The 25184-nt window shown below is 59.0% G+C and overlaps 2 protein-coding genes across 9 annotated transcripts in view; one reads left to right on the top strand and one right to left on the bottom strand.

Annotated features, from left to right (window-relative positions):
- The first annotated feature begins 2237 nt into the window (after positions 1 to 2237).
- STARD5 (StAR related lipid transfer domain containing 5) lies at positions 2238 to 10059 on the top strand. Of its 2 annotated transcripts, XM_004763647.3 has the most exons (6): positions 2242 to 2441; positions 3087 to 3136; positions 3490 to 3622; positions 8033 to 8150; positions 8757 to 8850; positions 9428 to 10059. In XM_004763647.3, exons 1-6 carry the CDS (start codon positions 2343 to 2345, stop codon positions 9573 to 9575), a joined length of 642 nt encoding a protein of 213 aa, XP_004763704.1. In that variant the 5' UTR covers positions 2242 to 2342; the 3' UTR covers positions 9576 to 10059. The 2 variants fall into 2 exon arrangements, with proteins under 2 accessions (XP_044923269.1, XP_004763704.1); XM_045067334.1 differs by lacking the exon at positions 8757 to 8850 and having other exon boundaries at positions 2238 to 2441.
- Positions 10060 to 13002: 2943 nt separating this feature from the next.
- IL16 (interleukin 16) overlaps positions 13003 to 25184 on the bottom strand; it is a 99549-nt gene continuing 87367 nt past the window's right edge. For 3 of the 7 annotated variants that reach the window (XM_004763640.3, XM_004763644.3, XM_004763642.3), the window contains exons 13-19: positions 24263 to 24413; positions 21231 to 22323; positions 19590 to 19758; positions 17534 to 17635; positions 15236 to 15494; positions 14876 to 14998; positions 13003 to 13427 (exon numbers count right to left, since the gene is read on the bottom strand). In XM_004763640.3, coding sequence (XP_004763697.2) covers positions 13234 to 13427; positions 14876 to 14998; positions 15236 to 15494; positions 17534 to 17635; positions 19590 to 19758; positions 21231 to 22323; positions 24263 to 24413 — 2091 coding nt within the window. In that variant the 3' untranslated portion in view covers positions 13003 to 13233. The other 4 variants (XM_045067332.1, XM_013061997.2, XM_045067333.1 and 1 more) reach the window with 4 other exon arrangements.

Here is a 25184-nt window from a genome sequence, read left to right as displayed (position 1 = left end):
TTTTAAGGAGGGGGATAAGAATTTAAATAATATTGAGCTATTTTTTAAGTTGTTTTAAATACCATTTATTTCCTTTGTGGAGAATAAATTGTTCTTGGTTAGAACAGTCTCTTCGTAGCAAGTCCTGCTTCTAGATGAGCTCTAGAGAACATCTCCTGTTCCAGCTCCACTTTTCTTTCATCTGTGTCACGATAGCTACATAGTATTCTACCAAGTGAGTATCTGTTACTTTCTTTACTCCATTGAGAAATAAATCCTTCCCTATTGCAAGAGCCATCCTATGCATCTTGGCGCAGGAGGCTTTGGGTCAAAACACAAGTAAATGCAGATTTTAAGATAGGTTGTTTTCCTCCTGTAAGGTTATATAGACTTACACTCCTGGTTACAGTGTATAAAAAATTTTGTTTCTCTCTGTATACACTTGCCAACACAGGGAATTAACAAATCTCTTGCTATCTAGGCATCAGATAGCTGTGAATGTGCTCCCTCATTTTAATTACAAATTCCTTAGCTACGAAGGGGTTCTGCATCTTTTCATGTCTCCATTAACCCCGTTAATTTAGTTTTCTGCCTAGTATCTGTTCATTTCTGATGCATTTGTTTTGTCTGTTGGGTTGTTTGAAAATTTCCTAATAATTTATAACAGCACTTTATACATGGAAAAAAAAAAAAAACACTTTCAGTCAAAGTATGGCCCGATTTTGCCTTTAGACTATTGCCTTAATTTTTGAGGCATTTTCGATGTGCTTAAGTTTATTTTTAAGACTTTATTTATTTGTCAGAGAGGGCACAAGCGGGGGTGAGTGTTAGACAGAGGGAGAAGCAGGCTGCCCACCAGGCAGGGAGCCTGATGCGGGGCTCAGTCCCAGGACCCTGGGATCATGACCTAAGCCAAAGGCAAACACTTCACCTACTGAGCCACCAAGGTGTCCCATGCTAATTTTTTTTAACGTGGTTATGTTATTGGTCTTTTTTTTTTTTTTTAATGGCTCCTAGGAACACCCACATGTCTCTTCGATTGCCCATCACAAGCGTATTACTGTGATGTAATACACACAGAGACACGTGTTACTGTCCCCGAAACTGAGGCTCTGGGTTAAATGACTTGCCCAAAACCACACAGTCACTACTGGGGGAAGCTGGGTCCAGAGTCTGGGACCCCCTAATTCCCCACTCACGGCTTCTTTACAACCCAGCAGCCCACCACATCCTCGGAAAAGGGTTTCCAGGCAGTCCTTTTGTTTACACCATTTGTCAAACCTTTATATGAAATGATAAGCCAACAAACAGAAACAGACCTCAGTGAGGACCTTTTTAAATTTATTTAGTTGGTTATAGAAGAGGAGGAAACCGAGACTGCCCTAGCCATGCACCCGCAGGGGATGGGACCCCACTAGCTCCCCAAGACTGAGGACACCTGCTCCCAGAGAAGCCTGTACTTAGCCAGAGCCCAGCTCTCCCCGCAGATGCCTGGGCATCTCAGCCTCCTGGACACCCCCACTGAGGTCTTTCAGGCCCTACTGGCCAAAAACTAAAGAGAACAAACCGAGGGTTGATGGAGGGAGGTGGGCAGGGGCTGAGCTAGATGGGGGACGGGCATTACGGACCGCACTCGTGATGAGCACTGGATGTCCTGTGTACGCGATGAGCCGCGAATCTACTCCTGGAACAAACCAGTCTTGCACTGGGAAGTTAACTAACCAGATGTGAGTAAAAATTAAAACAATAACAACAAACGTGCCCAGTACTGAACGCGCCAGGTGTCCACTCCGCCGGGCCACCAGGGGCTCAGGCCGGGCCCCCGAGCTGCCCGCTGCCGCAGCCCCCCGGTCACTGGCACCGACCTCCGGATCCCACCCGGGGGGGCACTGCCCGAGGAGCCTTCCGCTGCCCGCCGCCGCCGCCGCCCGCGCTGCAGGCCCCACCGCCTCCCCCACTCCCCGCGCCCCTCCTGCGCCCCCCCAGGTCATTCCTGGCCCTGCGACAGCCCTCTGGGCGCTGGGAGCCGAACTCCCCGCTCCCGCCGCCTCTGCCACCGGGCCGCCCACCCTGCCCCTCCTCGGCCGCGCGGGGCCCCTCCCAGGTCGGAGGCGGACCCCGCAGGTCTGCACCGCCCGCCCAGGACCGCCCCGCCCGGCTCGGCCGTCTCCCGCCCTGCCAATCTCGGGGCGGGGCGGGGCCCGCCTGCCCGCCGGGGCCAATCCGAGGCGCGAGGCGGGGCCGGAGCTGTGGCTCCGCCCCCGGGGCCGGGCGCCGCGGCCACCCGGACCCAGACCCAGAGCCAACCTAGGCCACAGCACGGCCCGGCCGGGATCCCGTAACCGCGGGGACCGCTTGGCGCGATGGACCCGGCGCTGGCCGCGCAGATGAGCGAGGCGGTGGCGGAGAAGGTGCTCCAGTACCGGCGGGACGAGTCAGGATGGAAGATTTGCCGGGAAGCCGTGAGTGCGGAGCTGGGCAGGAAGGGGTCGCGTGCTCCCTGGGGCTGGGGTCTCCGAAGACCCCAGGCTCCTCCTCTTCCTGCCACCTTTCTGCTCTCCAGTACCCTGGAGCTGGATAGGGTGGGGGTAGATTCCACTGAGGGTCGATTCCTTAAAAAACCCAGGGCCTGTTTGCACCATGACCCTGGGAGATGCGGATCTGTCCCTTTCAGTGAGTGACTTGCCCAAGGTCACTTGGCCAGCAGCCGGTGGTTAGGCTCCAGAGCCTGCCCTCTTCCTGGCAGGAGCCTCTCCCCGTCCCCAGGAGGGCGGCATGGGCATAGTTTTGCTTATGCGAGGCTTCTGATTCTTAACAAATAGAGGGAAATTGCTTGACGAGACAAATGGCATCGTGGCTTTTAGGAGGTTTGAAAATCACCCCAAGCTCTTGGAATCAGCGGGTTCAGAACCCCTGCTCCACCACGTTCTACGGAGGGAAAGCTCGGTCCCAGACCAGCCCCTGCCCTGCCGCACAGGAGTCGGTCGGCGTGGAGCAGCCAATCTCTTGAGGCTGCAGACTCCTCTTCTGTAGCACAGGGGACTGGGTCAGGTGACCTCCCAGAGCCTTTCTAGCTCTAAATTCTACGATTCTGTGCCTTTTGACAGAATGGAGTGTCAGTTTCCTGGAGACCATCTGTGGAGTTTTCAGGGAACCTGTAAGTGCCTGGCTTGCCCAAGTTTGTGAGAGGGGCCACTCCCTTCTTGATGTCTCTGTGGGTTTGCTTCCTGAAATCAGGCAGATCTGCCCTAGCACCCTGGAATCCAGTTGTCGGTTATGGTCCAGAAAAGCCTCTGTTGTTAGGTGAATCCTTTCCAGCAGGCTGTATCTCACGAATGCTTAAGGTCCGCTCCGGCAGGTGTGAGGGAGGGAGGCCGGTTCACTCGCAGCCCCTGACTGCAAGGCTGTCTCCAAAGAGCAGGGACAGGTGTGACGTCTAGTCCTTGCCTATGATCCCGGGATCAGAAGCTTGGGTGGATGCCCCAGCTCACATTCCTTCTCATGCTCCAGGTACCGGGGAGAAGGCATGGTGAACGCGCCCCCAGAGAAGGTGTGGGACTGCATCAAGCCACTTCCTGGGACCCTTCGAGCCAAGTGGGATGAGAACGTGAGCAGCTTTGAAATTATCGAAAGCCTCACTGATGTAAGTCTTTCCAAGCATGGTTACTCTAGGGGGTCTGGGTCACCTTTGGGCAAGGGCAGCACCCCGCACGGCCCCGGTACCGCAGCAGACACGGGCTGCCCGCTGCTTGCCATGTTCAGGCCCGACCTTGGCCCGGGCGCAGGTGGGAAACCGTGTGACCAGATGGGGGGAGACGCCCTAAGCAGTCAGAAATACAGCACTGGTCAAGGCCGGCGGCGTGAACGTGCTCTGAGGTCACTAAAGCCTGGACTCGTCAGCTCGGGTTTGAAATGGTGCCCCTCGATGGGGCCGTGATAATGAGTCCAGAGCCGCAGTCAGAGTGAGGACCTGCCTCGCCGGGTAGCTTCCCTGGATTACAGTTTCTCCGCTGGTGCCAGTGTATGTCATCCGAGCTCGAGCTGCCCGGGAAGAACTTTCTAGAATAATGGAAATGTTCTGTCAATCCTGTCCGCTACAGTAGCCCCTGGGCCCCATGGGGCCACAGAGCACTTGAAAGGTGTCTCATTGGAGGAAACGAGTTGTTCGTTTTATTTACTTTTTATTACTCTCGGGGTAAATTTAAACAGACACGGGGAGCTAGTGGCTATCGTATTAGCGCAATTCTAGAAGCTTCTGTCTGAAGAACAGTAAGCGTTAGGAACTTGCAGCGTGAAGAACCCAACTCGTTTGATTACAGAAGTTAGAAAGGGGGGTGGGGAGTCGTAGCCAGAACTAATAATAAAGTTGCCCTGGGGGAAAGTTGCCAGTCCGATAGTTCTGAGGTGTGTAGACGTGATGCCCTCTTGCCTATTTACACAGATGGTGTTTTGAAACTTCAGGCCACAGTTCTGTGCTGGTCCATCTGGATGACCCAGGAGCTCTTGGCCTGTCCCAAAATTCACATTTGAGTTCATGGTCTAGAGTTTATATGGGTGTTTCCTGAAGGGTGGGGCACACACCCCTGAGATACAAGGTTGTTAGGCAAACCCTGACCTTGAATCATGCATGGTGACATCACTGGGATTCAGTTCTTTTCTATTTCCTCTCAGAGCTTGAAGGGGAGAGTTTCAGTTAGGTCCCTGTGACACCCATTTAACACTTGCTAATCTTTATAACAAAACCTGATGATTTCAGCCTCAGAATCAGAATCAGAAGCAACAATATAAAAATCCTATATTTTACAGATAAGTAGCTTCCTTTTAAAATAAATTTATCCAAGTTTATGAGAGGGAGTACATTTGGATAAAAATATTGTGAACAACAGCGTAGGAGCCACAAGAGAGTAAAAAAAATTAGGAAGCCAGTAAATAAATAGACACCTATGCTTCAAGTTGGGAAACCAGGGGCTAGTGGCCTTTACAACAGAACACAGATGTGACAGAATGACTGGTTATGGAGTTTTCTTGAAGGTCACAGGGGCTGCATTTCTGGGGGCTGTTTAGACTTGGAAGTTGGGGGAGGTAAGGAAAAGGGAAGGCATCCAAAAGGCCTTTCATAGCTGGGATCCTGGAGGCTTGGCTCCCACCAAGCTAAGGTTGTTTTAGCCTCTTACAAATAGTGGCGAGTGTCCTGGAGGAATGTCACACACAGCCACCCAGGAGGGGCGAGGGGGAGGTTGTGGGTGGTCCACTCAGGCTTTGTCCTCTGCTAGCCTTTTGCTCCCTCATCAGTGCCACAGGGTCTCTCTCTGAGCACCCTGGTTCTTCCTGGAAAGGCATGCCTGCTTCCCTGCCTGGGGCCCGCACGGACCCTTGGTCCTTGGCCCATGGCTGAGCCAGTGTGGGCCCAAAACAGCCCCCACGCCCTGCCCCCTCCCCCTTCCCTGCCTGACCCTGTCAATCCTGTCCTGCAAGTTTCCAAATGTTTTGCGAGCATGCCCTCCAGCAGAGTTCCAAGAAATTCTCCATCATCCCCATAGGTCCACTTGATGCAGAACATTTCGTGAATGTCTAAAATTTTCATCATAAATTGCAAAGCAGAGCATATATTTTTTTTTTAAGATTTTTTAAATTTATTTGACAGACGAATGAGGGAGGGGGCATAGGCAGCGGGAGTGGGGGAGGGGGAAGCAGCTTCCCGCCAAGCAGGGAGCCCAGTGCGGGGCTGGGTCCCCGGACCCTGAGAGCATGACCGGAATTGAAGGCAGATGCTGAACCCACTGAGCCACCCAGGCGGCCCTAGAAGCCTGGCATTTCTACATGGATAAATCAGACAGTTCTAGGCAGAACAAGGACATCATTCTTCCCGACGCATCTGCGTGACAGGAGGTTTTATTTACTATCCTTTACTTTAAAAGTATGTTGACAAGAGGTGGGCCAGGAGTGAACGGTGTAGAAAGAATTCTTGAGACATGTTAGGCGCAGAAAGGCACTTAAATGAAAGCACAGGGACGGACGTGGGCACAGAGGTCTGCACTGGGAGTGGGAGGAGCCGGTGCTTCTCCAGTTAGAACTTGGGGCGGTGGGTAGAGAAAAAGGAAGTTTCCGGAAGGGTTTTCATACGCTGGAGAAGACTTCCAAGACCCTGCAGGCCTGCCTAGCTGTGCTCAAGCTAAGGTTGCTTTTTGCCTCTAGCATGGCAGTCCTGAGGTCCTGCAGGGGTATCTTTCCTGACTCAAGTATTTGTCATTCATCTGCAAGCTGTAAGGAAATTGAATTTTATCTACTTTCTTTTGTCTTTGTTCTCCTCATCACAACAGGAACACGTTTTCTTGAAACAAACATTTTATATTATTTTTTTTTTCTTGAACTCGTTTCTCCATGGCTTGCGGGCTACAGAATTTCACCCTAATATATTTATGCTTCAAAGACATCATCCTTCATTAATATGGCTATTAATTATATGTACATAATACATCTCCTGGGCTGCATGTTAGGAAGACTCTGGATAGAGATACGGTTGTAAGTTATTAAGACAGTACGATTGTATTACAGATGTGGGTGAAGCACTAGTATATGTAAAAAGTAATATATTTTACATCTCTTGAAGAGAGGAACGGGAGGCCTCTTCTCACGGGAATGCCCAGGCCCCTGGAAAGATAGGACTTCCTGCTAGGAAGGGAGAGGGGCGCCTGGCTGGTTCCAGTCGGTGGAGCCGGTGACTGGCTTCGGGGCTCCCTGAGTTCGAGCCCGCCATTGTTGGATGCAGAGGTGACTTAGAGATGAAGTCTTCAAAGAAAAAAGAGGAGGAGGAAGATGGAAGGACGGAGCCTTCGGTGGACGGGGCTGTGAAAAGAGGAAGACCCAGGCTGCCGGTGAGCTCAGGTTTCGGAGAAGGGGAGGCACAGCCAACCTGTGGTTCCTCCTTGCCAAGACGACGACAATGCGGAGAAGGAACCTTGCAAACTGCCAGGTTCTGCAAGTCCCTTGCAGACTGGTGTGGATCAGCCTGATTTTGAGCACTCCCAAATCCTGGAGTTCTGCGTTGGAGAGAGACGGCCGGCGGACAGCAGGAAGGATGAGACACAGATCCGCGCGCAACTTTTGGGATTTATCGCACGTTGCCGCCCTGCGTGTTTCTCACCAATACTGTCCGTGCTCCTTCAGGAGGGATGGATCCTGCAGCAGGAATCAGGACGCGAAGCCAGCCATTACTAATAAAAATACAGATAGATAGGTATCACTTCTGTCATTCCTGCTGCAAAATAGGAGAATTCATAAGTGTCAAAACTGCCTTGTTTCTAACAACAAGCTTTGGCCTTTAAAAAGATTAAGAGGGTGGACATGGGATCCTAACTGTGGCCGTGTTCAACTGGTGGAACCAGCGTCCGGACCTGTCCCTTTGGTGCCCTGGGGGACGTGGCCACCGGGACCGTGCCTGCTAGCAGGATTCTGGGTGGGCAGCGTGTGCTGTGCATTTGTTCCCAGCGGAAAGGGAGAGCCTGTGTGGGGGTGACCCTGTTCCAGGGCTGGTGTTTTTAGGAGGAACATAGGGAGGCTGCATCGTCTGGAAGTGGATTCCCAGTGCCCTCCTGAAGGCTCAGACCCTCAGGGCACAGGTGTCTCTGCCAAGACACTCCGTGCCTCAGTCTTCAAACCCAGTCCCTTAAAGGCAGCCCCTTCTTGCCTGCGCGCGGCCCCGGAGAGGTCCGTGCCATCCTGCAGCTGACCTGCTCTAATCCCCTGTGCCCCGGAGAGGGCGGCGGCCCGGCTGGAGAAGGGAAGGGTGGGGTAAAGCCTGGTTGGGTTTGGGGCGACCTTGACTTCAAAGCGGGAGGGTGGCCTGGTGGCGTATTCTGAGATTGGGGTGTGGATCAAAGGGGGCTCCCTCCAGGGCCGGCCCGGGGGGACCAGAAGGCTGCCCAGGCACAGCACTGAAGGAGGTTCTTGCTCTGAAGGCCGGACTCCCCAGACTCCCCGCTTCCCAGACGCCGGGTGTGGGGCAGGGCAGGGAGGCCTGTGGCCATAAGCGCGACCCTCTGTGCTTTGACAGACATTGTGCGTGAGCAGAACCACCAGCCCCTCGGCTGCCATGAAGCTCATCTCCCCCAGAGACTTCGTGGACTTGGTGCTCATGAAGACGTATGAGGACGGGACCCTCAGTTCCAATGGTGAGTGACAGCGAGACTGCCGCGGGGGACTCACAGCCTGGGTCCCCTGTTCTGCATAAATCCGGCCTCGGCAACTGGCAGGGGGATCACCCTGGGTCTCCTGTTCCACGTGCACCTGGCCTCGGCAGGTGCAGGGGCATCGCATGTCGTGGGGGGCCATGGCAAGGGAGCGCACAGGCCAGTCATTGTAGGTTGACGTCACAGACGTGGCCGGCATCCCTGGTCTTTCCCACTGAGGCTTGTGGTCTACACTGTCACTGCACGGGGTTGTGACCCTGTCCCCTCCCTCCTGCCCCTGCACGTGTCCCACTGCCTCCTAAAAGCCACAGCCCTGGCCGTTCATCCGGATCCTCTATGTGGGGACAGGTGGAGATGGGAGCCTCCCTCCCGCCCCCTGGCCTTACCCTGTGGAATGTTCTCGTCTCTGATGCCAGCAGGTTTGGGAAGCCGTGAACATGGGTGTGTGCATGTGTGGATTTGTGTGTGTGTGTGTGTACGCGGGACAGGTCCCAGCGCACTCGTGCTGACTCCTCGGGCTCCAGGTGGTGCGGTCTGCGTGCACAAGAGCTGAGGTCGTAGCTCACTTCCCGTTTGGCTGTCTTCCAGCTATCAACGTGGAGCACCCGTTGTGTCCCCCGAAGCCTGGTTATGTGAGAGGGTTTAACCACCCCTGTGGCTGCTTCTGTGAGCCTGTGCCAGGGTAAGGATCCTCGGGGTTGAATGATGTGCCCAGACCTACGTGTAGCGAAACTGTGGACCTTCTGGGCCATGGGTGCGTTAATCACAGTTTGCGGTAAGACACCAGCCCGTGGGGAGCCCTGTTCTGGACACGTCGTGACGCAGTGCGCCCAAGCACTAGGGAAAGGCATAGTGGGAGGCCTTGCTCTTACTGTTTCCAGTGTGGGGCTCCCCTCCAGCCCCCTAAGGCAGGCTGGGCAAATGTCCCACGCAGGGCTTGTCTCCCTTCCATGAGTAGAAAAGCCACAGCCCAGAGCAGCCCGTGCTGGGTTCCCAGCCCGTGCCTGTGCTCACCTGCCCACCGTGTCCCACCCCAGGCCTCTGTTGTCCTGTCTGTGCGGCTGGGAGGAGGCCGCCGTTTGGAAGGTGCAGGCCCTCGGGCTCCCTGATGGGCAGGTGCCGTGCTGGGTGGGGTTCCCGATGACGAATCTCGGTGTCCTGGCCTTGTCTGTCGGGGTGGGTGCTCCTCTGTGGCCTCGGGGCACAGCCCCCATGCCCCGCTCCCGACGCGTGACGCGGCTCTGCCCCTGTTTCCCTAGGGAGCCCAACAAGACCCACCTGGTCACGTTCTTCCAGACTGACCTCAGCGGCTACCTCCCGCAGAGCGTGGTGGACTCCTTCTTCCCCCGCAGCATGGCCGGGTTCTACACCAACCTGGAGAAAGCCGTGAAGACTTTGTACGACTGATGTTTGCACCTGCGAGCCGAGGACTCCCGGGCCTCACTGCAGAACCCTGATGCCGGGGTACCAGAGAGCTCCAAGGGCCAGTCTTCACTCTGTGGGACCTCCTTGGGGACAGCTCGTCTTGGCGGAGAAACCGGTGGGAGTGGCCCCCACCACCCCGCTCCCCTCTCCGGGCCGGCTTCGGGAAGTCGCTCCTTGGCCCTTGTTGGCCACAGACCCCAAGGAGTGCGCTCCGGTCTGAGGCCTGCGTATGCCAGTCGCCGCCAGAGGCCACCTGCCCCCGCCGGATAGAAAGGACCCCCACTGACGCCGAAAGCCAGGCCCTGCTGCCTGGTTCGCACCTAGTGCCCTCCGACCTGATCACATGGCCCCAGGTTTTCCCCCCTTAAAAAAAAATAACAGCTTGGAAAATACTCTTTTAACAAATGAGCTGAGCGTTGGGGAAAAATACATTCGCTATTTCTTCTGGTTGTAGCTTCCATTTGAATCTGTCCTTTCTGTTCTTTTCCACTGAGTTAACTCCCGTGTCCCCAGTGGACCCCGGCAGCCAGCAGCGGCCCGGAGCCAGCTCTGTAGCCTCGGGGCTGGCGTCCTCCGTGCTCGAGCCACTCTGCTCTCCCCATGAAAGATGGGAGGGCAGGTCCCCTCCAGCGGCGCTGGCTGGAGTCCCCACTCTAGGCTCTGTTCTGAGATCGCTCAGGTCTGGCCTACTGTGTGGGTCGTCAGAACCGGGGAGCACGGCTTTGCCACCTGGAAGGGGCCTTGGCAGCCGCACCCCTCCCTGTCTCGGGTCAGGACCACACAGCCTGTCACAGTGCGCACTATCCCGTGTCTGACCCCAGTGTCCTCGAGTTGCGGTGATGACAGTCCGCAGGAAGTTTTCAGAGTCCCCCCAGGGAAAGACAGCCCCGCTTTGTGCGTAGGACTCACTTCCCCACCTTCGAGTCCTGGGGCGTCTGTCTCTGGATGTGCTGAAGCACGAGCCAGCTTTGAAACAGGAGGGGTTCGGGAGCCCCCTTCTTACAGGTCGCGGTGGGACCGCAGACCTCATAGTCCTGTCATTGGGACCATCCCGCTGACTTACCGAGAAACCTTCATCAGTCTCTCGGATTCGTTAGATCGCATCCCTCGGTAAGTGCGTGGCAGGGCCTGACTCCGCCAGGCGACAGCTCAGGAGACCCTGGAAACCACCTCTGCCTCCCTGTCTAGCAGGATGGAGAGCCCGCTGCACCGCGGACCAGGGTCGCAGGGTCCTTCGGGGGGAGCCGTGCTGCCCAGGAGACTGAAAACGTGCCCCTGTCCCGGTGCCTGCCTCTCACTCAGAATTCCTTCTCCCGGTCAACGCCCTCACCAGCCCCTGCTGCTCCTCCTGTCTTGCAGGGACAGCGTGGGGATGGGAATAACAGTCCCCAGGTCGCCTGCTGCTTCAGGTCCCTGCAGATGAGATGGCGTACCGACTGGCTAGACGGGGCTTAAGGCGAGGAGCCAGGGCGCCCTGGGAGAGGCCCTGGGGTGGGTGCGGCGCCCACAGGGTGGGAGTCGGTCCCTGACGGTGAGCTGTGGCGCTTGCCGTATTTAGGGGTGACCGGAAGCCGTTCACTGAGGCGCTCTCCTCGGCCTCTGCTCCCTTCTCAAGACGTCGGCCAGGGACGGCCAAATCTCCCACGTAAATCCCAGCACCATGACTTCAAACGGATGAGCGCTTTTGTGTCGAGACCTTGCTGGCTCCTCGACTGAAGACGCGTCCCCCACCCCCCAGCACTGAGACTGGAAACGACCAGTGGCGGCGTCCTGAGTGGGGAGGGCGGGACCTTCTGAAGCAGGAAGAGGGACTGGGAGGGCCACAGGCCCGCTGTGCCCTAGTCCAGAGACAAGCCTGCTGAGACTTGCCTTGCCGGGTGCCTTCTGTTCCCGGCCCGCGGCCAGCCCTGCGCTCATGTGCGTCCCCTGCTCCAGTCCCGATGGCAGGCCACTCCTTCCCTGGGCTGGTCTGCATGCCTGACCCGGCTACTCGCCCGGCAGTTGGTTGCCACGAGATGGTGGGATCTGGGTGTGCCTCCCCGGCCAGCCCGGGGTGGGGGCAAAGGCAGGATCCCGTGGAGTGACCCGGGGAACTCGGGCACGTCTTCCCGTGCTGGGTCACAGTGATCTTCAGTGTCTGTTAAAGCTGAAGAACCAGTCTGCCCGGTGTCTGAGACCTTGTCTCAGTGTGGGGCCGGGCAAAACTCACAGGGGAACACGCCAGGCAGCAGGCAGGACGCGACCGCTGTAAGCCCGCCGCTTCCTGGGATGAGGGGATGGGCCAGCTGGCGCCCACTGCGGTGACGTCGCACGCGGCGATGGCGTGAAGAGGACCCCCCGGTGAGACTCCTAGGAGTTCACTGCCAGGAAACAGTCTGCCTCCTCCAGACCCTGGAGAAGCCACCAGAGTCCACGGATGTGGCCCCAGTGCTCCTAGCCTGGGAGGAACTCGCTTGTGTGTTGTCCCCAGACTCCACCAGTCACGGGGCTGGGGCAGGGCTGGGGCGCTGCGGGGGCTGGTCGGCGGCTGCTGCTTGCTGCTAAGACGTCGGTCTGCCCTGAGCATGGCCGTCAGGCATTAAGAGATGAACAAAGCAAATATGTGCTGGTCCATACGGGCCCGTCGGTCTGTACCGAGTCACAGAAAAGAAGGACTTAGTCCCGGCCGCATCGTTCACCAGCCTGGACGGGCCACTTGCCGTCTCCAGGTCTTGGCCCCCTCATCAATTCAGTGGCCCAAAACCACGCCCCATAGACCCCCACTGTGAGTAGCAAAGACCATGACTGCTAACGCCAGCCCGGTACTCGGCCCGGGGTAGGTTGACGGTAGCAATTTCTAGTTTACCGTGTCATATGCGTGCTGGTCCGTGCTGTCGGCACACCTGCCCACGCTTTGAGTCTCACCTGTACTCCCCTCGGCGTCCTGGCCCCACCACCCGGTTCCCCCAGGCCTTGGACCGTGTCTCCCACCCGACGACAACCAGCTTCGCAAGGGTTTTGTCTGGTAGATGGTGTTTCCCCCGTAGCCCAGCAGCGGCTGCCCTCGCCTCGCACCTGGGCCGGCTTCCTCGATAGGGTCCAGCGGAAGATGCCGTGGGGCTCCGAGGCAGGGTCAGAAGAGGACCCCCGAGCTGGCTCTTACTCTTGCCCCAGCCGCCATGTGTGAGGAAGCCCGGGCCCTGGGGCGAGCGTCCAGGCCAACCACTCCAGCTTGGGTCCCACCAAAAGACCACAGCAGACTGACCCTTGGGGGCAGTGATGGAGCAGCCTCCGAGCGGTCGGGCAGATGCCCAGGAGAGCAGCACAGCCCATCCCCACGCAGCAGACGCCTGAGAAACGCAAATGCCGTATGCGGCGTGAATCATGCCACCGTTGGAGGACTCGGGAAGTCTGCCAAGCAGGACATGGGTTTCATACAAACCGGGACACAGCCGTTTTATTTATAGCACCACAGTATTTTCTTTACGCTCCCTGTTGTGACTCTGCCCTTTCCTTTCGGGACCGCGTTCTGGCTGGGTGACTTCCTGGAAGGTCAGGACCAGGGCAGCGACACCAGGAAGCACATCTCTGCTGTCCCCTGTCCGGGCGGGGAGCAGCAGTGACCCTGAGAATTAGCGCTTGTGAGCAGCTCTGGGCTTGCCTACGGGTCTCCCGCCCCTGCGGTCCCCTTGGCCTGATGGCTTTTCCTCCTGATGACGATCGGGACGGGCCCATCGGGCAAGGTCTTGATGATGTTCCAGGCTTCAAACCGCGTGAGGCCCTGCATGGCCGTGCCAGCCAAGTGCAGGAGCTCGTCCCCTGGCTGGATCGTCTCGCTCTGCTCCGAGGCGGCCCCTGAGAGGCGGAGGAAGAAGATAACGGGTTGCACAGGTGACTGGGGAGCAAGGAGAGTCCCCTCCCAGCGTCCGTCTCCCAGGAGCGGGACAGCTCGGGAGAGGACAGGGTGCCCGTCCCTCAGGAGCTTGGCGGTGGGCCTTTGATGGAGCATCTCATCCGACGGTGACCTCAAGGTGGGCAGGCCAGGCTCCAGCTCCATGGCCCTTGGGAGAGGTGTAGCCTGTATGTCCCCGGGGAAGGGAGGTTCTGGGCAGCCCCAAGCCCAGAGCCAGGTTGAGGAGAGTTTCTGGATCCTAGAGGCCAGGAGAAGACCCCTGCATCTGTGGGAAGAGGACAGAATCGCGTACGGCCCCCACTCTTTCAAAGGACTGTTGCTTTACTGTAACGGATTTCCCATCCGTTTGCCACCATGAGATTCAGAGATAGTGACTGAAAGCTAATAGTAATGAGAATTTAAAAACTGCTCAACTATTTGGGTTCCTTGTGCCCATCGAGTGTCCGACTAGCACTGCAGGAGGAGCACTCGTCCCTCTGCACCTGCCGGGAGCACGAGGACTCGGGTAGCCAGCCAGGCCTCAGAGCTGGTAGTCTGCCTTCAAACGCTAAGAACATCTTTCCCAGAGTTGGAGTCAATGAGGACCCCCGGGGAGCCCCCGCCCGAGGGAGCTCCTCACACCCGGGTCCAGACACACCCCACAGCTCTGTGTGGACAAGGAGCCCCGGGCCCTGGGGGGGCAGCAGTCACTCAGCAAGTGAGAGGCTGAGCGGGGACCCGAAGCCGGGTCCCTCGACCCCTGCCCGGGGCTCTGCCCCAGCTCCCCGTCCTGCTGCTGGGGCTCTAGCCTGAAAAGCCCTGGGAGTGCAGGCCTCCCACGGCGGTCATGGGGAATCCTGAGTGACCCCCACATTTGGCCGGCTTGCACCTCAACCTACGGTGAACCAAACGTCAGCGTTTTGTATAAAAACGAGAGGTGATGGGTCCAGGAGTGGGGGGAGCCGAGCGAGGCTGAGTGTGTCCAAGTGGGAAGACCCTGCCCTTATTTTAAACTTTGATATTTTGTTCATTATGGATTTTGTTTAATTTTAATTCTTAGACCTAGTGCATTGAAACTGGCTATTGTGGGTCTGGGGACCCCCTTCAGGGCCATGTCCTGGGCTGTGCCTCTCTGGCCTCAGCGTAGTTCTGGGCCCTGTGCGGCTGAACCAAGCCCAGGGCTTCGTCACTTAGCAGGACCCAGCGAATGAGAAGGGGAAAGGGGCTGTCCCGAGGCGAGGAGAGAAGGTAGAAGAAGCAGAACTGAGTCCCTGAGTAGACTGCCTGACTCTAGAAGGGCACAGGGTTGTGGGAGACGAATGTGGCCCAAAGGTGCCCAGAAGCTTTGTGAGGGCCTGGCCCGACCCCCCCCCAGCCGGAGAGAACACAAAGACACAGACGCACACCACACCTTTGAAAATCCGGTTCACGGTGAGAGGCTTGTCGCCGAGCAGGGAGCCCTTGCCGCCCTCCAGGCTGAAGCCCAGCCCCGCGGAGGTCTTCTCCAGCGTCACTGTGTGCACTGTGGTCTCTGCTGCGGGGGAAGCACAGGGACATTGTTAGGGACGTCCTCCGCTCCGGGCGCCCACGTGAGCCAAGGAAGGCTGCCTGCTCGCCTTGCACCCGTGCCCACGCACATATGGACACAGACACGTGCCCCCGGCAGTGTCCAGGCAGGCCACGCACGATCGAGGAGCCTCAGCCGCGCTGGCCCCACGTGGCCAAAGGCAGTGCGACCCCCAGCGCCTCCCGCAAGCCTGGAGGCACTTACTGGAATCTGCGGAAACGTCACTGGCCTCAGAGGCTGCTGTCGTGGAGTCCGAGGAGGAGTTCAGGTCAGGCGTGGCCTCCAGAACTGGCTTCCTGGTGACGATCACAGCTTGCCTGGGGTCCCGAGCTTGGCGGAGGATGGCCAGGGCATCGCTGTGTGTGGCCCCTTTGAGGGACTTGCCGTTGATGGATAGAACCTCGTTGCCCTTCTGAATAGTTCCCTCCTGGGAGGCCAGCCCATTGGGGAACACTCTGTGGACCTGCAGAAACCAACGGAAGTCAAGACCCCGGAACCAGCCGGCATCAGCTCCAGACGCGTGCTGGAAGAGGATCCAGACCAGGTGGTCAAACCCAGACACCCAGAGCAGAGATCCCCAGCGAGAGTGGTCAGACCCGTCCTCAGAACCCTTCCCAACAGAGTGCCCTAGCCGGTCCCTGCAATCCCAGTAAACAACCCAGTTCAAATCTCTCGCCTTCCCTGCTCGGCAGCGCCTCCTGGAGTGTTTTCCCGAAGCACAGTTTCTGTGCCTCCTGCGCGATCCTTGCATAGGGAAAGGGCTCTAAGGTCTGGGTGCAACGGAAGGTCTGAAAAGGTCTCCAGTTGGTCAGAAGACGTATTAGAGACTCAGCAAAGCCAGTGTGCGCCGCCCTCCTGGAGGAGCGCGCCGTGACCCCCGAAAGCCTTTCACAAACCATCCTTTTTTTCCGGGCACAGTTCTCAGGCCCCCGTCTTCCGCAGGATGATTTTTTGAGAAATGCTTTTCTGGGAAGTCTGGGCATTTTTAAAGCTCCTCCCGCAGAAATTCTGACCCAGAATTTCTATTTTGCTGAAAGGGGACCCCTTCCGGTACCCTTTCTACCCAGTTCTACCGTGCACAGCGCGAAGGGACTGCGCGACGGGGTGCGGGGCTGTCACTGAGACGTGCAACAGCATCGTGCAAACCAGGCTCTCAGCTTCTCTCCGTTATTTTGGTTTCCGAAAAATTCTGCGTCGCAGTCAGACGTGGCGAAGCTCTCCAGGCTCTGTAGGAGACCCAGGTACGAAGCAGAAGTTCTGGTAGGCATCTCCGTCCCCTGCCGGAGTCCCTCCTTGTCCACCCCGCTCCCTGAGTCAGGGGGAAGATGGTTGACACGAGCCAGTGAGTGTCCGGCACGGCCCTCGGTCAAGGACAGTGCTCAGCATTGGTTCTCTTGCAGTGACGACTCGGGAAAGGAAAGGACGTGTTCCCGCCCGGAGGGTGAGAAGAGTCTGGTGCCCGTGCCTGGCCGACGTGCATTGTCTGTTTGGTGTCCAGGGAGGCTGGCCAAAGGGGACGGAGACAGGTCACCCCTCAGGGCAGAACCCAGGATCCCAAGGGCTCTTCTCACAGGCCCGGCTCTCACTCCTCCTCAAACGGAAGGTCAACCGCACAGCCGGGGGCTCTTTGCAGTCCGGGACTGCGTGCCTCGGGACAGAAACAGGTCCTGGGTGGTTTTCGGTGCTTTTCTTACGGCAGAGAACCTGCTTCAGAGAAGGAAGTCACCACTCACGCGGGGGCGGTTGGAACAGCCGAGTCATCGGCCGGGAGGTGGGTGCTCCGCGCAGGCGGGTGGTGAGCTGGAGGGTCAGCCTCCGGCTGGGCAGGGGAATGCGTGTGCGCCGCACCAGGAGCCCCTGTGACAACGCAGCTGTCACGCGCAGGTGTCCGGTCCCGGCTGCGCAGCCTTCCGTGGAGGCCCCGAGACCATAAACCATCCCGGTCTAAATGTCCAGCCGCGAACAGCTTCCTCATCTCCTTGTCCAGAGCAAGAGATGTTGGATAAAATCTGCTTCGAATTGTTGTTGTTGACTTGAAATTCGCACAACACGCAATGAGCCACTTCCAGGTGTACGATCCCGTGACATTCGCTGGGTTTGCTGTTTCTTAGAACGTCCCCTTTGACGTCGAGAAATCCTGGCCCAGCGGTCCCGCTGTGAGGCTGAGACACCTGGGAGTTTTTATTTATTTAGTCATTTATTTTGCGTTTCCACAAGTGATTCAGGTTCCCTCGCCACGTGCAGGTTGTCTGGGTTCCGCAGAGACCTGCTTGTTCAGTGAAGGATTGCGGTGAGGGTCGAATGTGCAGTCCCATAGGGGACATCACTAAGCTCCTTATAAAGGGTGGGGTCCCCACAGCTCCCCTCTAGGACCCTGTCCGGCGGCCCGGCGCCAGCCGCTCGCTCGTCGGAGCCCCAGAGTGAGGCCCTTCCTGGCAGGTGTCCTCTCCGCTGGGGCCGTTGCCTCCAGCGCTCCTGCGCCCCCAGCCCCGGGCCACTCACCGTGATCACTTTGTTTTCTAGATCCGCTCCCCCTGCCAGGCTGAACCCCAGGCCGGCCCCTTCCTCCTTGTGCAAGACAGTGACGTGGATGTTGTCTAATTGCTGTGGAAGGAAACACATCTGTTAAGGACATGCACCAGGCCAGCCCGAACAATCTAAGAGCCACGTCAGGCTCACTCCGTCCCCGAGCCCAGCGTGGCCACAGGCCAAGTTCTAGCCTTTCTTCAAACCCCGTCCATCACCCGGACCGGGAGCACTGTGCTTTCTGGAGTCGTAGGAACTTGAGCAGGGAAAAGGCGTGTATAAAGTAACAGGTACCCCTCTTTCCCTCTTCTGGCTGCCCCACCCCACACCCACAATGGGTTTGGACAGGGCCGGGTGCTGCTAAGTTGGCTGGAAACCCAGCGCTTTGGGGAACACAGCTCTGCCATTTTGGTGTGGAGCGAGGCCAGCCAGGGGGCTGCGGGGACGGCCAGAGGTCAGGACTGGTCTGCACAAGTTGGCTCTGCTCCTGCCCTCTTCCTCCTCCTCACAGGGCACCGCCGCACGTGGAGGAGCTCGGCCAGGTCCCAGCCACAGCCCGCGCGGGCGCCCGTGCACACACACGTGCCTGCAAGAGCACACACACACACATGGCTTCCTGCTGTGGGCTCACAGGAGCTGAAAAAACCCCTCTGACCGTCATCTGAAATCACAGACACTCTGGTCTTGACCTGAGGCCTCAAGCTCAAATGTGTAGTGACAGGGGAGGGGGCGTCGCAGGCAGATCCTTAAAGGAGCAAACCAGACAGACTGAAGAGTTGCAGGGTGAAGGGAACCACTGAGAACCAGGGAGCCCGTCTCCCCTGCACCCTAGCCACACAGACCCAGGGCTACCCGGCCACCCCCTTTCAATGAGGAGAGAAGCCCGACCACCAGGTATCAATTCAGCTCTTTAGAATGTAATAGTTCAACAATCCCCACAAAGACCAAATTCAACACCCTGGCGGGCCCATGTGGCTCTCGGGCCATCACTTAGCCCCTCGGTGCTAGGGATGACCCTGTGCCAAAGGATTCCCTTGCTGGGACACCACGAGAGCTCCTGGTGTGCAGCTGACCTGTGATGCCTGTTGGGAGTCCCCGAGACCCAGAGGGATGGGGGCACCGCTCCACCCACCTCTATCATCCCAGCACTGGCCCAAATCTCCCCACTTTGACCCAAGTATCAGGTCACCTGCCCTTGCCCAGCACAAAAGCAAGTGGCCTCCCAGGGACAGGGACACCCTAGACAAGACAGCTCTTTGTTTTTGACCCGTCATTCTGTGTGAATGAAGCCCTGGGGGACGGTAGTCCCGGGGTCCGGGAGACAAGTGAGTCGCCGCGCAGGGTGTCTTGTGTTGGCCGGGCTGTGCCAACGCCCTTGACCTTGGGAATTTCAGCTACGAGGCCTCCTTAATGCTTTCACCCCGGTCTGGACGATTCTGGGGGCAGAAAGCCCTTGCCGATCCAGGACGACCCAGGAGGGCCACGCCCGTGGGCCGGTGCTCGCCTGCTCAGCCGGGCTGAGCCGCCACTTCCCCTCCCCCCATCCAGGGGGTGTGCCCAGAAGCAGATGGGAAGTGGGACTTTCACAATGACTTGAGTGAAATGGGGGGCCCCTTGCAAGCTCTGGGAGCTGTCCCTTCCCCCCGTGCAGGGGAAGTCTCCGGCGTGAGAGCGCGCGAGCCAGGCCGCTTACAACGGCGCGTTTCCGTTAACACAAGCTGGTCCCTGGACGTGCACGCCCGGCCGGCGGCCCGTGGGACAGGGACAGGGCACAGAACGTGGAGAAAGAAAACTCGCACCCCACCTTTCTCATTTCCAGAATGGCTGAAAAGATGCAATAAGCCAGAGGTTTTTAAAAGCACTTTCTGAGCTGCCAAGCATCCTTCGAGGGCGGGTCTTACTGTGGGCCAGTGAGGCAATGTCCTTCTCCCATGGGGGCAGGGGGACCCGCCCAGGGCCACTTCTGCACCTGCTCTGGCCACGGCTTGGAACACGGCCATGGTCACTCTAAGCGCTCGCCAAGGAAGCCTACCTTCAACGTCGCTTCATCCAGAACCTTCACTTCCTCAATGAGCTTCTTTAACTCCTCGGAGCTCAGCAGGGAGATGACCGACTGGCCAGGCTGAGGGGAGCCGTGGTCCCAGCTTTCAGCTTCTGTGGGCTCACCGAGGCCCTCTGTGTACTCTCTCAGCTCTGAAAGGCTTTCAGGGGGAAACAGCAGAGGGTACGATCAGAATATTACAGACGCTTGCGGTCACCGTATCACCTTCTGTTCCAGGCACGGGACTGGGCACCCACGCGCATTCCGTCATTTGATGGAGTAAGTCTGAGTGGACACCAGCGTCCCACCACTGAAGCATCAGGACTGTGGGCGTGCGGAGGGCGAGCCCTGCTCTGTGCTCACGCGGCTGCGGAGGGCCCCGTCTGGGGGTCACGGTCACAGGTCGTGGCGTGTCGGACTCCGGGTCGGGGTGTGCAATGTCAGCACCTCACCCCGGAGGACAGTGGGGTGGACGACCAGCACCAACGCCAGGGTCGGACCGCGGCCACAGCGCCTCGCACACACTCACCCCTGCGCTCCTTCACAGCAGCCGTCAGCACCCGTGAATCCCCCGCTGTTAGCACCTAATAACTACAAGCGGCACCACACAGCCGGCGACTGCCCTTTCTTTCCCTTTGGAACTTATTGGGATATTCTGTAGCCGGTTTTTTAAAAATTTTTTTCAGCTACACCTCGTTTTTGCAGGAAACTGTGGTTTCAGCGAGAAGCTGTTTCCCCGCCCTCCAGCCGGCAGAGCTCCGATGCGAGCAGGTGCAGCCATCCCGGGGCAGAGCCCACTGGAACGGTGAACCTCGCCGTCACGACCAGAGCACAGCTGCTCCACCAGAGAGAGCCGGCCCCCGGCCACCCCCACATCAGCCCGGCTCCCAGGAGCTACCCGTGCGGTGTCCGGCTCTGGAGACCCTGCCCTACATGCGTGCTTGGGGCTCACGCGGGCTCTCTCCCGGGCTGTGTGCTGGGGCTGGGACATGGAACTGAGGGTCAGCGGGTCTCAGACAGGTCTCGGCAGTCTGAGAGTAAGAGCTAAAGCTCGGACATGCAGGGTGGTCCTAATTCGAGGCAGGACCTCACCCCCCAGCAGGAGCCCCGGGGGACTGTGGGGAGTCCCCCGGTTTTTGGACCAGGTCCTGCCCACCTCCTAATCTCAGCTGAAGGGCAAATCCCTCAGCTGAGAGTGAGGAAACCGCACACGGTCCCAGACGTCCTAACGCCCAGTCCAGGGACCGGAAGCCACGTACAGAGTACGTGTGGATTCCTTCGGGGGTGATGGAAAAAACAGGGAGAGGGTCATCCCCTCCGGATTCCAGTCGGGTCTTCCTGAGCAGGAGCGGGACATGTCAGATGTGCATTCATTCCAACCCCTCATGGACAGCTCACCGGGGACCACCAGCACAGCCCCGTTCCCCACCCCTCCCAGACCAGGGGTCGGGAAAAAGTCCTCCTTCCTACGGAGGATGTAACGCACATGCACGTGCCCGGGGAAGAACAGGTAGAACCACCCTTTCGGGTACCCGAGACATCGTAAATAAAGTTATGCCCAGTTACGAAAGAGAAGACGAGAAAGAACGGGAAGACCGACAGGACGCTGCGGGAGGTCCCGGACACACTCACTTGAGGGAGAAGCCCGTGTCCGAGGCAGGGGTTTCTGCAGAACTGTTGGCGGCTGGGGTGTCCCCGGCCGACGACGCAGGAGAACCCCCTTCCTTGGGGCTGCAGGGCATCTGGCCCCAGGAGACGGAAGACGGAAGACACAGCAGGGACTTCATGACCGCCGACGACACTTGGCTGCTGATGGAGTAGAGCTTGCTGGTCTTCTCATCCAGCGGCTTCACCTCCCAGGACTGGGTCCGGGACAGGGGGAAGCTCCGCGCCCGCTGGCCCGGCATCTTGACGATGGGGCCCTGGGGCTCCTCCGTCTGTGCGGACAGCAATCTCGAGAGAGGGTCGGGGTCACGGAGGGGGGTTTTCTGAACGGACTGCCGTCCGGACAGAGGGGACGCTGACACACCAGGCTCATTGTTCTCGGAGGAGCTGGGGGACCCCCGCGACGGCGGCTCTCGCTCTGGTGGCTGTAGCTCGACGGTGGGGGGAGCTCCTCGCCCCGAGCGGCCGGGACCCTGTCCGCCCTCTTGTTCCCCCGGAGCTTGTGCTGCTTCCCCCCAGGAGGCCTGCAGGCTCTGTCTCTGGGCTCCTCTGCTAGGCAGTGGAGAGGAGCCAAAGGTCTCAAAGGAGCTGATCCTCTGTTTGATGGAGGAGGAGAAGGTCCGAGTGGGGGGCCCCGGGCGCTCCCGGGGAGCCGGGGTTGGCTGGGCGGGGGAGGCTGTGTCGGGCAGCCGCCTCGGCTCCTGGGCACGCGTCCTCAAACTTTTCAAACTTTGGCGAAACCAGGCGGGCTTGGGGGCCACTGGGGGGCCCTTCTTCACAGTGCCGCCGTCCGCCAACTTGTAAGCTTTGGGAGCACCGCCGGCGGCCTCCGGCTTGGACGGCGTCCCATCGGGGTGGCCCCGTACCCCGACTTCTTCACCCAGACCGACGCTGGGCGGCAGAGGCACGTGGCCGTGGTTCTCGCTCATGATGGGGCTGAACAGGTTTTTGATGCAGTCGGAAATTCGAACCCAGGGGTCTTCGACGGTGCTATCAAGGCTGTAGTCCATCCGAGCCTGCCTCTTAAGGAGAGGGTGCTTCACGGCGGAGGCTGGGGCCCCTGGGGAGCACAAACAAGACCAAGGCCGAGCGTTACACCTCCGTCCTATTTTCAGAGCTAAATAGCAAGGAGCCTTCTGCAGGAGAGCAGCTCTGGTTGGGGGAGCAGCTGCCCCCGCCCCGGTACCGTTCCCTGACGGCAGGGCCAGCAACAAGCACCGCAGAACCACAGTCAGCTTCTCCACGCTTCAGAGCTGAAGGATCTGCAGAGACGGTCTGGCTCCTTCTCTGGCCCTTCTCAGTTGGGCAACATTAAGGGCTCCCCTCCCGGCGACAGCCCCGTCTCCTGACTCTGCCCGCTTCCCGCTGCACTACAGCAGCCTGCCCGTAGTCGTGCAAATTTAAAAGCCAAAGCAATGTTCTTACCCTTCCAAACTCATAAGCCAAAGGACACAGAAGGGCGGCCGTATTTGCTTTGGACCACTCGTGCCATTAAACAGCACTGGGGACGAGCGTGCCTTCCGGTGGGGAGGAGCGTGCCTTCTGGTGGGGACCCCTAGCTCTCCTCACTCCTTAACCCACTTCTCACTGCTCAGCACCTTACGTCATCTGTGCACCCCCGCCCCCACCCTGGAAAGGTGGGGAGACTCCCTGACCCGGGGACAGAGGGAGGCCGGCTCCCCAAGCACCAGCCAGCAAAGACGCCAAGTGGACGTGTGACCGTCCTGTGGCCCCCGGGTCCGATCTGGCCCCAGATGCAGAACGTGTTGCTCTGGATTTGTGTTCTAGGGGCTGCGTGGTCCCCGGAAGCAGCCCAGCGAGAGGAGTGCTGACCCCTGCTATCCCAGTCTCGGTGCGGGGCTTCTAGGGAAGCCTCAGGGAACCAGAGCTGCTCTGCACAAGCCGGAGATCTGCGGGGCGACTGGATTCCAGGCTTGGCCAGCGGGCCCAGGCCTCTCAGCCCCGCTCTGCCTCTGTCCACTGCTCTGCTGCAAGGAGCCGTCCGGAAGCTCCGCGGTCAGAGTCGGCAAGCCCTTTGCTCACAGGCGTGAGGCACTCTTAGAGCTGAGCACCGAGGTGTTCTGTCCTGTGTTCCTCAACTGGGGTGGCGAGGGGGAGGGAGCATGGAGGAGGGGAGCCCGCGGCAGTGGGACACCTGCTCAGGAGACATGAGCCAGGTGTAACCCACTCCCAACCTGCTCAGGAGACATGAGCCAGGTGTAACCCACTCCCAACCTGCTCAGGAGACATGAGCCAGGTGTAACCCACTCCCAACCTGCTCAGGAGAGATAAGCCAGGTGTAACCCACTCCCGACCTGCTCAGGAGACATGAGCCAGGTGTAACCCACTCCCGACCCTCCGGGAGCCGCTCCTGTGCTCTCCACGGAGCGTTTCTCCAACAGGCGTGCAGTTTGCAGCCACCGCTGGGAGCACCTCGACGGCCCAAACGGGTTTGTGCATTCTCTGTCCCACGGTCCCTCCCTCTCTCGGCACCTAGCCCAAGCCCCAGAGGGCCAGCATTCAACACAGGTTAGGGTGACATGTGACTTTCCACACCCCACTAGTGAGCGACAGAGGCTCAGGAGAGCAAAGGAGGTGACCTGAGGGGTCAGAGCCAGGGGTCCCACAGGGGTCCTCCCGACCCCGAGTCCTATGCCCTGACCCCACACCCAGCCGGGGGCATGGCCACCCTCCCGGTCACAGAGCCCTCCAGGCTGCTGCCTCAGCTGGAGGCCCATAGGACACCACTTGCGAGAGGGCGTCCCGCTCCGTCCCGCAGCTGACTGTCCTGACTGAGCCCCTCTGCGGCATCGCCGGTTGGACCATGGGGTCCTGCCCCCCCGGGCACCTCAGGGGTCCTGCCCGTTCATCAGCCTGTGTCCAGCTGCCCCGTTGGGCACAGCCTCCATCCCCGGCGCCAACACACGTCCTTGCCCCGGTCCTGGACCTTAACCCAAAAGGTCCTTCCTGCCTTTGGGAAGCCGGAGCTGAGAGCCTACCTGGGCTGCCTCCTCTCCTCCCCAGCTCTGCCTCCGAGGAGGGTGCCGTGGGCGGGCCGGCCTCAGGCCCCAGGCAGCAGGCAGGGGCGCAGGGGACTCTCCCTGCTGTGTCTTCCTGCGGCAGCGTCAGTGGCAGCCGCTCTCTGGCTTCCTGTGGTGTAAACAGGAAGGGAGACCACGTGAAAACGGTGGCCTGCTGCAGTGAGAGGCCGGGCACACACAGGCTGGCACCAGAGAGCCCGCGCCCCACTGCTCCCCAGACAGGCTCTCCGGCAGCCCTGTACGCTGGCCCCTTCCTCCCAAGGGCTGTCCACTCCCCAGAGGCCCAGGGTGCCCCACGGCTTCCAGGGAGCCCGCGTCCTGCACAGAGCTCCTCCTGGCCAGGCGTAAAGTCCCTGGGTGCAATGAGACGGGGACCAGGAGCTCTGGGTGTGGACGGTAGCTGCCTCCAGGTGAAGCTCTGGCCTGGGAAGGGGGGAACAGCAGGCTCCTGGTCTTAATGAACGTAAGGTTTGGACACTCGGAGCCATATGCGTGTCCGTCACTTCCCGCACGGCTCTCCGTCACAAGCGTGCTTCGAGGACACCAGGCCCTCAGGACCTGCGTCCCAGCGGCCCTCTCCGCACCTGCCATGGCCAGGTCAGTCCCTGGCAGGCGTGTTTCTCCCCACCAAACCCGGGATGCAGTCTTAGGCTCCTTCCTTACGGGCTTGGACCAGCCGGACCAGCCCCAAGCACCCGTCTCCAGCTGGCCTGGGGTTTGCAGTCCCACAGCACACACCAGAGGCCGCCAGGGCCCTGAGGAAGCGGACAGGTGAACGAAGCTTCCTAGAGAGATGTTTTCTGTCTGGTTCTTAAGCAAAGAGTGAGAATGTCCCAGGCAGAGAGGCAGAAAAGGAGTGAGCAGGACACAGTGAGAGGGA

Source organism: Mustela putorius, unplaced genomic scaffold, assembly GCF_011764305.1.
Source record: "Mustela putorius furo isolate JIRA1106 unplaced genomic scaffold, ASM1176430v1.1 tig00003875_pilon_pilon_pilon, whole genome shotgun sequence".
Lineage (NCBI taxonomy): Eukaryota > Metazoa > Chordata > Mammalia > Carnivora > Mustelidae > Mustela > Mustela putorius.
Note: the sequence above shows the minus strand (reverse complement) of the source record. Positions and strands in the feature narration are given on the sequence as shown.